Source organism: Dendrobates tinctorius, unplaced genomic scaffold, assembly GCF_039654945.1.
Source record: "Dendrobates tinctorius isolate UK_male_01 unplaced genomic scaffold, ASM3965494v1 ptg000111l, whole genome shotgun sequence".
NCBI lineage: Eukaryota > Metazoa > Chordata > Amphibia > Anura > Dendrobatidae > Dendrobates > Dendrobates tinctorius.
The window spans coordinates 26,248,684-26,262,533 of NW_027361779.1; the positions used below are offsets into that span (position 1 = coordinate 26,248,684).

The following is a 13,850-nucleotide window of genomic DNA, read 5'->3' on the forward strand; positions in this document are numbered from 1 at the left end:
AGTAGAGCAGGTACACAACTTTATGAGCATTTCCTTCACTATACAGAGCAAAAATGCAGAAGTGGTGATGTGTTTCTAGTATACCGTATGTTTCAGATTAGAAGATGCACTTTTTTCCTCCAAATTTGGGAGGAAAATGGGGGTGTGTCTTATAACCCTAAGCTTATCGGGGGGCGGCGGCAGAGCGGGGTCACAGGCGGCAGGGTTGCTGCTTTAGGAGATCGGTGGTAGCAGGAGTGGGGCAATGCTGAAGTGCCTCGGCTCTCAGAAGATGTCGGTGCTGGTGTGTGCAGTCCCCTTTCCCATAGATTTCCCTGTGGTGGGCTTCGGGAAAATATTCATCGGAGGCAACACATGCGCAGATTGAGATATCAGGAGACTAATTTTCCTGAATCCCACTCCAGCTGTGCCGTCTGTGAACAAGGCTGTACTAACAAGCGGACGGCACCTCACAAAGGAGATTAATAATGAACCTGTGTAGAGACACAGGAGTCAGTGGGTGCCCTCATCCGCTGGCCCGGCTGTCTTAAGAAAGACTGCATGGACCAGGGCTCATCCCACTGAACACCCACTCTCCTTTCCTGTGGTTAGAATACCACTCAAACAACACAGGGTGAGGGTAAAACAGTGTGGCAATACTTTATTGAACCAACAACAAACAATAACATAGAACAATCCCAGCAAATTCCTAAGATGGTGCAAATTACAGAGTCTCACCCTTCCGCTGGCTCGCTGGGATTAGAATATCTGTGACTGGTGCTTCCAGGGCCAACTACCCCCATTAAGCCAGGTTCAGATTGCGTAAATGCAGTCCGTTCAGCGCACAGCGTGAATGGACTGCATTAACGCTACTCCCTAATGAAATTGCAGATGCTCCATCTGCGCTAGCAGTGACGGACACTCGAAAGCTGCAGACCGCGTCCGAGGGTCCGTCACAGAATGGCGGCAGATCGCTAACGCATGCTGATTATGACATGCGTTAGTGATGCGCTACCTTATGGCAATCTAAGGGTGCGTTAGCGGCATTAACTATGTAACGGATGCGTTAAATGCACTCCCCTAACGCAATGTGGACCCAGCCTTAGCAGCACCCTGCTTTTGGAGGTCACCCAAAGAGAAGAGGTAACAACAAGCTTAGGAAGGTGACCGACGACAGTGAGGTATGTGGCCAGATGACCTGATTGTCCCAACCTGGATTCTCCAAACATCTTTGAGGATTCAGTGATGGTAAATGAAGCAGATCTATGGTCTTCCATCTAGGGCCCTGGTCCCTTAAGCTGGCATACTGTAGATTCTCTCCAAGAATAGAGGCAGAGCCCCTTTTATAGTTCACAACTGTCCTTTAGATCATCATCCACAGGTCAGGGGGAAGGTGGGATGATATTAACTCTCATTGTTTGAGTATTTAATCAGTCTACATAGCTTGTCCTTCACTGTTTGAAGGTCAACAAGTTACATAGACTCATACAATGGGCAATCAGTATATTAGTAAACATCAATTGTTCAATCACCCTGCGTCCCTGGGCTCCAAGGATGGCAACACAATAAACCATAGCAGCTGATATAATAGGTAAACAGCAGCCATTCAACAATTCACAAACATCAATTCAAGAGTCAACGTTCAGACTTAGAAATGTCTATTGGTCTACTGAAAATATTCGTCTGGTATAATTAAGATTAAATGCCGTGTTATCACAACCTGTAATAACAATAGATTAGTGACACAAAATCACGTCCCCAACATATCTAGTAGCATAAAGTGGATTACTCGGTCTAATGTAGAAGGAATCTGTCACTAGGAGCAGCCCTCCTAATGCCGCAGGTGATAGAGCTGATCCGTGCAGACACTTGCATGATGGCAGCCACCGCGCTCCTGGTGACAGCTTACCGCTAAGGACATGGACGGTTTTCCTTTTTTATGGCCCTTCTTCCAAGCACCATAACTTTGTTACTTTGCCATCTCCATGGCTGTGTGTGAATGACGTCTGACAACGTGCCATCGTGTCCCACACCAGAGAGGCACACGGTCTCATTCCAGTGCCCACTATACTGACACCCAGGCCTGCAGCAGGGCAAAGTGACTTCGTGCTGACAGGGTCTTGCCCGGGGCCTGCAGAGACATATGGGCCACACGCCTGTATACAGTCAGCCCAGCGAGCTATGACGTCACTCCCCGTTGTGTACTTAGAAGTATTACAAACGGAGACAGAGCCCCAACTAGTAGCCTCCCGTCCTGCAGTTCCACAGTTGCTCGCCAGATGTCACCCTCCTACAACCCCGTGTAGGACTTCCACCGGAAGTTTCCCCACCCGGAAGCACCCTCCGTGTGAAGGTTGGTGCCGCTGTGCATTGTGGGCCGAGTGAACTACTTTGAATGGGGTTTGCGAGACGCGGGATCCCGGTGGGAGCCCTGGTCCGTTACGTAAGGGGGTGACGTCACTGTGTGAGCTCGCCGCTGGGAGGGGTCACGTGACGGCTGATCCTCCAGGAACAATAATATCAGTGTAACCTACTCCAGTCTCCATCAGCATGGCTCATAACAAGATACCACCCAGGTGGCTGAACTGCCCTCGCAGGGGACAGCCGGTGGCAGGTAAATGGCTGCAGCAGGGCGCGAGTGGGGTGACACGACACACTGCTAAGATCAGGGCAAAGCCTCTCCGGCCAGGAAGCCTGCCCCAGTCACGTGGCGTCTGCTTCCCAGGGGGAGTCCCTGCCTGGGCACGCTGCATGGCACGGGCAGCTGTGGCCGTGTGTCTGGTCATTGACAGCCCATCTCTGAGGACTGAAGAGCTCTGCTGTCATGGAACAGCCACCGCCCACCCTGTGTACAGCTGAGGGTCTGGCCCACTGGTGTCTAGGTTAGGACTACATCTACCCCTCCATGGCTAGTGTATGGCAGCTACAAGGCATCCCATTCCTCTGCATGGTGGCAGCAAACACGTGATGTGGAGAGGAGCTGAAGCACAAGGGTCACTAGTAGGTAAATGCACAGAAACCAGCTCTGTGCCACAAAGAGAGCTGAAGGCGCCATCAGTAATGCCTGCAGCAGGCTGTGTCCTGGTGGTCAGGCCTAGGCTACTTTCACATATCCATTTTTACACCCTTGAAAAACAGCATTTTATTTCCTTCCTTGTCATTTGTTTTTCTTTTTTTCTCGTCCTACTGAATCTGATAAACTAAACTTTTTTTATCCATTGGATGTCAGCAATAGATCAGTTAAAATGTGATGACAAACAGATGGGAGACTGAAGAACTCCGTGTCTTAAGTTTCACTCTTTTTAGGCCAAGTTCACACACTCAGTATTTACATCAGTATAATCAGAGGAAAAGTGTAATAGACGCACGTCACCACTTCTGGATTTATCGCCCACTCCTGGTTTTGATTTACAAATCCTGAGGTAAAATACTGACCAAACACTGAATGTGTGAGCATGGCCTTATAGGGTTCCCATGGCTTTTATTGGTCTTAGTCTAATCTGCAGAATGGATGAGAATAGAACACGCTCCAAGTCTCTCAGTCCAAATACATGGATCTGTATTAAATTGTAGGTGAAAGTGTATAGGCAGTGTGCTGTCCATTTTATAGTCAGAGAACAGAAGTACATTTATAACGTGTGGTAATGCAGTGCTACAGGGAACCTGTCACGTTGTAGATGCCGTACAGTCTGTGGACAGTGCGGTGGAGAGAAGGAGATGAGCAGAATTCTGTATCGGATTGTTGGTTCAGTCTGACTTGTACTTTATTCATTGAAATCCTTGGCGTTTTGTATACATACAAGTCCAGTGGGTGGTCCTACCAGTGACTGACAGCTGTCTCTGCCTGCACAGTCATACAGGGATGTCAGTCACTGAGTAGGACCGCCCACTGGACTCATGGACACAAACACCAGGGATCAATGAATGATATAAATATAAAATGAATAGTATTCACTGGGTATCTCAAACATAGCACCATAAAAAAAAAAAAAGTTAGGGACTTTTTAATTTTATGTATATTAAAAAATAATTTGATTATGGCATTAAATAGGCATTTAGGATAAAAATTAATGTGTTTCGGACCACCCCATTAACCCCTTCCCGACCTGTGACGCCACGTAGGCGTCATAAAAGTCGGTGCCAATCCGACCTGTGACGCCTATGTGGCGTCATGGTGAAATCACGTTCCTGCGGGTCGGGTGACCGGGGTCACTGAAATGTCACCCGACCCGCAGGTACAGGAGGACCTGTACTTGACCCCAGTGGGGGTGGCTTTGCCCCCCCCCCCCCCCCCCGTGGCTACGATCGCTCTGGTTGGCTGTTTCACTTTCAACAGCCAATCAGAGCAATTGTAATATTTCACTAATGGAACTTGGTGAAATATTACAATCCAGCCATGACCAATGCTTCAATATAATCGGCCATGGCTGGAGACCACGATCTGTACCGCCACCGACTGATTGCCGCTCCCTCCCCCTCCGTACCTCCCGGTGTCCCTCCATCTCCAGGCCTTCCCCCATGGGCGCCGCCATCTTCCGGTAAAAAAAATGTCGGGCGCAGTGATCAAAATAAAAAAAGTAAATAGACCCCCTTTATCACCCCCTTAGATAGGGAAAAATAATAAAATAAAAAAAGTATTTATTTTCATTTTTCCGTTAGGGTTGGAATTGGGGTTAGGATTGGAATTGGGGTTGGGGTTAGAGGTGTGTTGGGTTAGCGCTGGGATTAGGGTTAGGCTTGTGGTTAAGGTTATGGTTAGGGTTGGAATTAGGGTTAGGGGTGTGCTGGGGTTAAGGTTGGAGTTAGAATTGAGGGGTTCCCACTATTTAAATAATGAAGGATAGGAGGGCACCACCGTTTACGGATCAACTATTGCATGCTATAAAGCAAGCTATAAACAACCAAGAAAAAGAAACATGCAAGAACACAGGGATCACCACAAAATACCAAAAAAATATAAGTTTTTATTATGCAACACAATTCACAACACTGCAAACACTTTAAAAACTTTTAAAATTGCAAACAAGCAACAAAAATGAGAAACGTGACACACAATAGGGTCATGCCCTTGTCACTCCACAATAGTTAATTACTCTCGATATATAGGCACTATGAGCAGAAAATGATAATAATGAATGTGCAATATAAGACACAGATTTACAATCTTATTAGGTCACAGCTATAGTACAGTATATAAATAGAAACCACATATAATATTTTGCTGGAAATATAGTGCAAGCTTTTGTTATTAGTAGCCTCCTCAATGGCAAAAAAATGACCACATAATACCAAATATATATCCCACTATAATGACCATTTCACCAGGGCCAAAAGCCATAGACCCAGAACAATATAGGTTGGTATAAAAAAGCAGATATGTGGCTTAAGAATCTTACTAAGGTGTGAGAGAATAAAAGTAATGGTCAAAGGGAGGAACCATTTACTGTGACATAGAAGAAACCTATATCACCATCGTCCCTCTCAAATGAGGGGAGAGAAACATAGTCCATACAACCTGTACACTGGAGTTTGCCTGGTAAAGTGCCTATAATGGACCCAAAGACATGGTGATAAAGATAAAGAGTGGTGGAGAGCGACAAGGGCAAGGATAAGCCCAACGTGTGTCGCCAGAGAATCTGGCTTCCTCAGGGGCAGTAGCCACCGACTGACGGCCGTGATCTGCCGCCGCCGTCAGTATTTCCTCCCCTCCGTCCTGTCCTCCGCTCCCCCTCCGTACCTCCCGGTGTCCCTCTATCTCCAGGCCTTCCCCCATGGGCGCCGCCATCTTCTTCCGGTAAAAAAAAAAATGGGTGCAGTGATCAAAAAAAAAAAAAAAAGTAAATAAACCCCCTTTATCACCCCCTTAGATAGGGAAAAATAATAAAATGAAAAAAGTATTTTTCATTTTTCCATTAGGGTTGGAATTAAGGTTAAGATTGGAACTGGGGTTGGAGTTGGGGTTAGAGGTGTGTTGGGTTAGGCTTGTGGTTATGGTTAGTGTTCGAATTAGGGTTAGGGGTGTGTTGGGGTTAGGGTTGGAATTAGGGTTAGGGGTGTGTTGGGGTTTGGGTTGGAGATAGAATTGAGGGGTTTCCACTATTTAGGCACATCAGGGGCTCTCCAAACGCGACATGGCGCCACCATTGATTCCAGCCAATTTTACGTTCAAAAAGTCAAACGGTGTTCGCTTCCCTCCCTTCTAAGCCCCAACGTCTGCCCAAACAGTGGTTTACCCTAACATATGGGGCATCAGCGTACTCGGAAAAATTGCACAACAACTTTGGGGGTCTAATTTCTCCTGTTACCCTTGGGAAAATAAAAAATTGGGGGCTAAAAATTCATTTTTGTGGAAAAAAATGATTTTTTATTTTCACGGCTCTGCGTTATAAACTTCTGTGAAGCACTTAGGTGTTCAAAGTGCTCACCACACATCTAGATAAGCTCCTAGGGGGGTCTAGTTTCCAAAATGAGGTCGCTTGTGGGGGGTTTCTACTGTTTAGGCACATCAAGGGCTCTGCAAACGCAACATGACGCCCGCAGACCATTCCATCAAAGTCTGCATTCCAAAACGTCACTACTTCCCTTTCGAGCCCCGACATGTGCCCAAACAGTGGTCCCCCCCCACATTTGGGGTACTAGGGTACTCAGGACAAATTGGACAACAACTTTTGGGATCCAAATTCTCCTGTTATCCTTGTGAAAATAAAACATTGCGGGCTAAAAATCATTTTTGTGGAAAAAAAATATTTATTTTCACGGCTCTGCGTTATAAACTTCTGTGAAGCACTTAGGGGTTGAAAGTGCTCACAACACATCTAGATAAGTTCCTTGGAGGGTCTAGATTCCAAAATAGGGTCGCTTGTGGGGGAGCTCCAATGTTTAGGCACACAGGGGCTCTCCATACGCGACATGGTGTCCGCTAACGATTGGAGCTAATTTTCCATTTAAAAAGTCAAATGGCGCGCCTTCCCTTCCAAGCCCTGCCATGCGCTCAAACAGTGGTTTATGACTACATATGAGGTATCGATGTACTCAGGAGAAATTGCCCAACAAATTTTAGGATCCACTTTATCCTGATACCCATGTGAAAATGAAAAAATCGATGCTAAAAGAACATTTTTGTTGGAAAAATTAAGATGTCCATTTTTTCCTTCCACGTTGCTTTAGTTCCTGTGAAGCACCTGAACGGTTAATAATCTTTTTGAATGTAGTTTTGAGTAGCTTGAGGGGTACAGTTTTTGGAATGGTGTCACTTTGGGTATTCTCTGCTATATAGACCCCTCAAAGTGACTTCAAATGTGAGGTGGTCCCTAAAAAAACTCATATAACTCTCTGGATTAACAGAATAAAAATTCAAATTTTAAAAATTTTCCCCAAATTTCCAATTTTTTCTCGTTCGCCTTATTGGGGGACACAGAGACCATGGGTGTACGCTGCTGCCACTAGGAGGCTGACACTATGCACAAAAAAAGGGTTAGCTCCTCCTCCGCAGTGTACACCCCACCGACCGGCAGGAAATTCCTCAGTTTAGCTTAGTGTCAGTAGGAGGTGGACACGGGTCTTTCATTAGACCCATATCTACCTCGATGTGCGTCGTTCCTTTTCAGGTTTCCGGAGGGATACAGTGTGAATGGTCACTACTGTACTCCCACAAGAGACTATGAGTACGGCGTGTACTGCCACCCCGTATCCTCATAGCTCTCAGTGGCGGGACCACAGCTTAGCACGGGTGCGTGCCAGCGATCAGGAGAGTCCTCGCCCCCCGCCTCCCACCCACTTGCCTACCAGAGCCTGTCGGTCGGATGAGGCGCGGATACCACAAAGACGCAGACAGCGTGGGATATATCAGGTACCTTTATTGCAAACGGAGGTGAGTATGCAGTCCAAGACGCAGCCCCCTGGCGGTTTCAGGATTCTTGGGAGCGGTCGCCGAGGGAGTACTGTGGAGTCTCTGCGCCTCCCGGCGGCCGCCGCATTCGTACGGGCCCCGGCTGTTGCGCGGGCCTTGTTCTATGCTTCTCCACCTCCTTCTTTCTTCGGCGTTCGGCAGGGGATCCAGGTGATAGGTAGGGAGGTGGCCGCGGCGACGCTGCGAGACCTCCGCGCCGCCCCGCGCTGACAGGCGGCCGTCGCCATTAATTTAGTCCCCGGCTTCATTTCGGGCCTTCTCTGACGTCGCGGCCACGCCCCCCGCTCTCTCTCTCATAGGCGGGCTTCTCTCCCGCCCGTTCTAGGACCACCCACCGCCTCTCAGAGCCTGCGGTGGGCAGCAGGGGGCGGTACCCTCTTTGCCTCAGCAGCTAGCTCCGCCCATCTTCTTCGTTTGAAGGCGCGCGTTTATCCTGGTTCCCTCAGGCTGCCGCCATTTTATCACCATGTCAGCCGGACACAGAGGGATTCCACGTTCTCCTCTGCTGGGGCCCTGCATCTTCAGACGAGCCGTGTATCAGAACCTTTGGGGACACCGCATCGTGAGTAGCTCTGCAACTGCAGACTGACACCCTTCTCTGCCTTCTGTCCCCCAACCTTCCAGCATTTCCGCAGGTTTCTTCTTTTCTCCTTCATTATCCTATCTCTAAGGCTGAGCGTGGACGTCCGCCTGCCCCCACCCCTCTGCCTGGACTGCAGCAATCCCATTCAGCGTGACTCCGTCCAGGATCCACCTATTGCGCCACGTGAAAGCGAACCCCCCATTCCTGGTTGGGCCTTGTCTCTTTCACAATCTGTGGCAGGCCTCACCAGGTTGTCTCAGTCCATAGTAGCCGTCCTTGATAAGTTGGCTGGTACGCCAGGATAGAAAAAAGGCGTCTTTCAGACCCACTCCCTCCAGGCGATCTCACTCCTCCCAGGGCAGAACCTCCGGATCCAGATCTGGACAGTCCACATCAGCATGACTATCAACGAACCCCCGAGAGTCCTTCCCAATTGGGAGGTCGACGTCTTTTCTTCAGAGACGGCTGGCTTGCCTCAGTAGAGGACGCTTGGGTCAGGGAGGTGGTATCATCAGGATACAAGATAGAGTTCATTTCTCGTCCCCGGGATCGTTTCTTCGAGTCCCAACCTCCAAAAGATCCTGCCTTAGTTCCGGGGTTCTTTGCGTCCATCGCCTCTCTCCTCACTTCTGGAGTGATCGTGCCCGTCCCCGAGTCAGAACGGTTCACAGGGTTTTACTCAAACCTGTTTGTGGTACCGAAAAAAGGCGGTACAGTTCGCCCCATCTTGGACCTCAAGTTACTCAACAAGACAGTCCGACTGCGTCATTTCCGAATGGAGTCTCTGGTCGGTAATCGCTTCCATAGAGACGCAGGAGTTCATGTGTTAAATAGACATTCAAGATGCCTATCTACATGTTCCCATATTCTCCGGCCATCAGAAATTCCTGCGATTCGCCAGGATCATTACCAATTCGTTGCACTGCCGTTCGATCTCGCCACCGCACCCAGAGTATTTACGAAGATCATGGCAGCGTTGATGGCCTTGTTGAGAATCAAAGGTCTCGTTCTTTTTCCGTACCTCGACGACATTCTGATCGAAGCTCCATCCTTTCATCAAGCTCGCCAAAGTCTTACCATCGTCCCCGACACCCTGTCCAATTTCGGGTGGCTCATCAACAAAAGGAAGTCCTGCCTTTTTCCGACACAACGTCTTGTGTTTCTGGGTCTATTGTTCGGCAATCGTCTATCGAAGGTTTTCTCCCACAAGAAAAGACTTGCTCCCTGCAGCGGGATGTGCGAGCGCTGCATATCTTACGACTTCCATCTCTCCGGACAACCATGAAAGTCCTGGGAAAGATGGTGGCAGCGACGGAGGCGGTTCCCTTTGCCCAATTTCACTCCAGACCCCTCCAACACGCCATACTGTCTCGGTGGAACAGGTCTGTTCTTTCCCTGGACCGCCCATTTCGTCTTTCATACCGGGTCAAGCAGTCCCTCAATTGGTGGCTGATGTCTCCTCTCATCTCCCTAGGACGGCCATTCCTTCCCATTCACTGGCAGATTGTGACAACGGATGCCAGCCTCCTCGGCCGGGGGCAGTGTTCCGCAGTCTCACTGTTCAGGGTCGATGGTCGATTCAGGAGTCAGCTCTGCCGATCAACGTCCTCGAGATACGAGCGATTTATCTGTCTCTTGTTCACTGGGAGAGGCTTCTCAAGGGCCTGCCTATCCGGATTCAGACAGACAATACCACAGCGGTGGCATATGTCAACCGCCAGGGGGGACACGGAGTGTCTCAGCCCTGGCAGAAGTGTCCAAGATTCTTCATTGGGCAGAGCTTTCAGTCCCGGCAATATCCGCGGTGCACATTCCTGGCGTGGACAACTGGGCCGCCGATTTTCTCAGCCGCGAGGGTCTAGTGGCGGGAGAGTGGTCCCTACGTCCGGAGGTATTTCTTCACCTATGCCATCGTTGGGGAACCCCGGACGTAGACCTGCTAGATTCTCGCCTCAACAGGAAAGTTTGTATCCAGGGCTCGAGATCCTCTCGCAGTGGGCGCCAGCGCTCTGGCCATTCCTTGGTCGCAGTTCAAGCTCCCCTACCTATTCCCTCCTCTGCCTCTTCTTCCCAGGCTGTTGAAGAAAATCAAGGCGGAAGGAATTCCAGTCACTCATCGCCCCGAATTGGCCCAGAAGGGCTTGGTTCACGGACATCGTCAACCTTCTCGCGGACGCCCCCTGGAAGCTCCCAGACAGGGCAGATCTGCTGTCTCAAGGTCCGATTTGCCACTCCAATTCTCGGCCACTCAATTTAACGGCGTGGCTGTTGAAACCGAGGTTTTGAAACGATCAGGCTTTTCGGATCCAGTTATTCATACTATGATCCGGGCCAGAAAGCCATCGTCTTCCAAAGTTTATTACCGTACCTGGAAGGCCTATTTCACTTGGTGCGAGTCCACCGACATTCTGCCCATACATTTTTCGCTCCCTTCTGTCCTGGCGTTTCTTCAGGCAGGGCGTGATGCAGGCCTTGCCCTCAGCTCTTTAAAAGGTCAAGTTTCGGCGCTGTCCATTTTATTTCAGAAGACGTTGGCCTCCCGTCCTCAGGTCAAAACCTTCCTTCAAGGAGTGGCTCATACGGCTCCTCCGTACCGAGCGCCCGTAGATCCTTGGGATCTTAATCTGGTTCTTGAGGCTCTGCAAGGTCCTCCCTTTGAACCTCTCAGGGAACTTTCCCCTATCCCTCCTTTCATGGAAAGTAGCCTTCCTAGTGGCCATCGCCTCCATCCGGCGCGTGTCGGAATTGGCGGCCCTCTCTTGCCGCTCTCCTTTCTTGGTACTCCTCTAGGACAAGGTAGTTCTGCGGCCTCCGCCCGCTTTCCTTCTTAAAGTGCTGTCCACTTTCCACCTGAATGAGGATACTGTTCTCCTGTCCTTTTGTCCGGGTCCAGCTCGTCCTCGGGACCGCTCCTTGAACAAGCTGGACTTGGTCAGGGCGATGAAGGTCTACCTAGCTAGGACGACTTCTTTGCGGAAGACAGACTCTCTCTTCATCCTTCCAGATGGGGTGCAGAGAGGTCAGCCGGCCTCCAAAGCTACTATTGCTCGCTGGATCAGATCGGCAATTTTGGAGGCCTACCGGGTCATACATCGATTGACCCCTCCGGGAATTAGAGCTCACTCTACCCGGGCAGTGGGTACCTCCTGGACGGTGCGCCACAGAGCTTCCGCGCTGCAGCTTGTAAAGCTGCAACCTGGTCATCGGTTCACACATTTGTGAAATTCTACAAGGTCCACACCTACGCTTCGGCGGATGCCAGCCTAGGTGGAAGGATTCTGCAGGCAGCGGTGGTGAGTCCGCAGGCCTGATGGAAGTTTGCTTTCCCGCCCCAGGGACTGCTTTGGGACGTCCCATGGTCTCTGTGTCCCCCAATAAGGCGAACTAGAAAACAGGATTTTTGGGTTGCTTACCGTAAAATCTGTTTCTCGAAGCCTTCATTGGGGGACACAGCACCCTCCCATGTTCTGCAACTCCTGTTCTTATGTTTGTTGGTTATTTACAGTTGAGTTGTCCTGTTTTTCATTCTATTCTGTTACTTCTCCTACTGCTTTCTCACTAACTGAGGAATTTCCTGCCGGTCGGTGGGGTGTACACTGCGGAGGAGGAGTTAACCCTTTTTTTGTGCATAGTGTCAGCCTCCTAGTGGCAGCAGCGTACACCCATGGTCTCTGTGTCCCCCAATGAAGGCTTCGAGAAACAGATTTTACGGTAAGCAACCCAAAAATCCTGTTTTTTCACAAACGTAAAAATTATCGACCTAAATTTACCACTAACATGAAGCCCAATATGTCACGAAATCGCTAGGATCCGTTGAAACATTCCTGAGTTATTACCTCATAAAGGGACACTGGTCAGAATTGCAAAAAATGGCCAGGTCATTAAGGTCAAAATAGGCTGGGTCTTGAAGGGGTTAATTGGTTAATTTAAACAACTTGGTGCATTGACAGCCCACTGTGTGACAATGTGTTTGAGGTCTCTCCAGCAGGCTTGTGTTTAAGACCTGAGTGTAAAACACCAGTCTCAATGAGAATAAAAAGGAAATTGCACTGGATATTGGGAATGTACAGTTTTTTTTTTCGTTGCCATATTAGAAAACCAAATCAAAGTTTGCAGCAAAGTCTATCAGTAATACTAGGAAGGCAGAAGAGGCATTTTTGCGAAGGTAATGTTGCAACAGGCCAGTCGTATTAAACCGCTTGTTAGTCCTTGGTTTTCCTAATGGCTGTTTTCAAGAGTTCACTTTTGGTAACTTAAGTAATGTGCCATTCATAATTTTATGTTCTCTTTACAGGAAAATTTTTACCTTTAAAAACTATGCTTGGACCCAGATATGATGATCAGGTGCCCGAGGAGAATCGTTTTCACCCGAGCATGCTATCAAACTACCTGAAGAGTCTTAAGGTTTGAGAATTCTGCTGCTCTTTAGTTTTGATGAGGAATCCCATAGTTTCCGATACAGTTAAGATGCGTTAATCGCTATTCTCTGCAGTTTAACTCCAGTCACCACCAATTTCCCATCATGTACTGTAGTTCTTGCTGGGCTTCACCATGAATTATTAGACTTTTGTATGCAGTTGAGCCATATGTTGCCCACTTTATAATGTTTGCATTCATGTCTTGCATATGAATCTTTGCCAATTTAGCCATTTGTAGTACACTAGTTTTCTAATATCTGGGGACTTGTAATCATTTATGTCTTATCAAATTATTGACTTTCACTTTCTTTACCACAAAAATCTCTTCTTTTTATTGCCATTACTTGGGGATACATGACTAATTTCCTTGGGCTTCCTAGTACCTGAGCGAATAGTCTTATCCTCTGATTCATCATTTGCTTTTTTTTTTTTTTGTGTTGTAGTATTATTTGCCAGTTTGGGCACCAAATTCTTCAAAAAGCGCATGTGATTCACGAATTTGGCAAAAAGTAATAAAAAATGCTTTTTGTTTTCTGTCTTGAACTGTTTTGGAACTATTTGACAGCAAAAGTTGCACGTTTTGCAAAATGCTGCAAAAATTGATCCAAAATAAAAATACTGGTGTACTCAAGAATACACTAGGAGTGATGATGGGGGGTGTCGGGGGTGGAGTTGTGCCAAATTCTTTTTAAAAAGTTGCAGTTGATGAAGCAGATGAAAGCATCTGGAATCGCTAACCTCTGTCCATGAAGCGGAAAAACAAAAATAGGTGAGCTAATAGACTTCATAAAAGGGGCAAATAGAATATTGAATTGGGGGCAAAACCAGACAAAAATACAAAGGAAATTATGAATTTGGGCCATAGTTTCTAATGTGTATAACTTTTCTCCTTCTTTCTTCTTCTCTACTGACAATGTTGACACCCTTCTAAAGAGAACCAGTTGTCTGAACCATAGTCGGC

At 48.1% G+C, this 13,850-nt stretch overlaps 1 protein-coding gene across 4 annotated transcripts in view; it reads left to right on the forward strand.

The window, feature by feature from the left end:
- Window positions 1-2,206: 2,206 nt before the first annotated feature.
- RNGTT (RNA guanylyltransferase and 5'-phosphatase) overlaps window positions 2,207-13,850 on the forward strand; it is a 601,184-nt gene continuing 589,540 nt past the window's right edge. Inside the window, exons 1-2 of one of the 4 annotated variants that reach the window (XM_073589590.1) lie at window positions 2,207-2,332; window positions 12,766-12,875. In XM_073589590.1, coding sequence (XP_073445691.1) covers window positions 12,789-12,875 — 87 coding nt within the window. In that variant the 5' untranslated portion in view covers window positions 2,207-2,332; window positions 12,766-12,788. The other 3 variants (XM_073589589.1, XM_073589588.1, XM_073589591.1) reach the window with 3 other exon arrangements.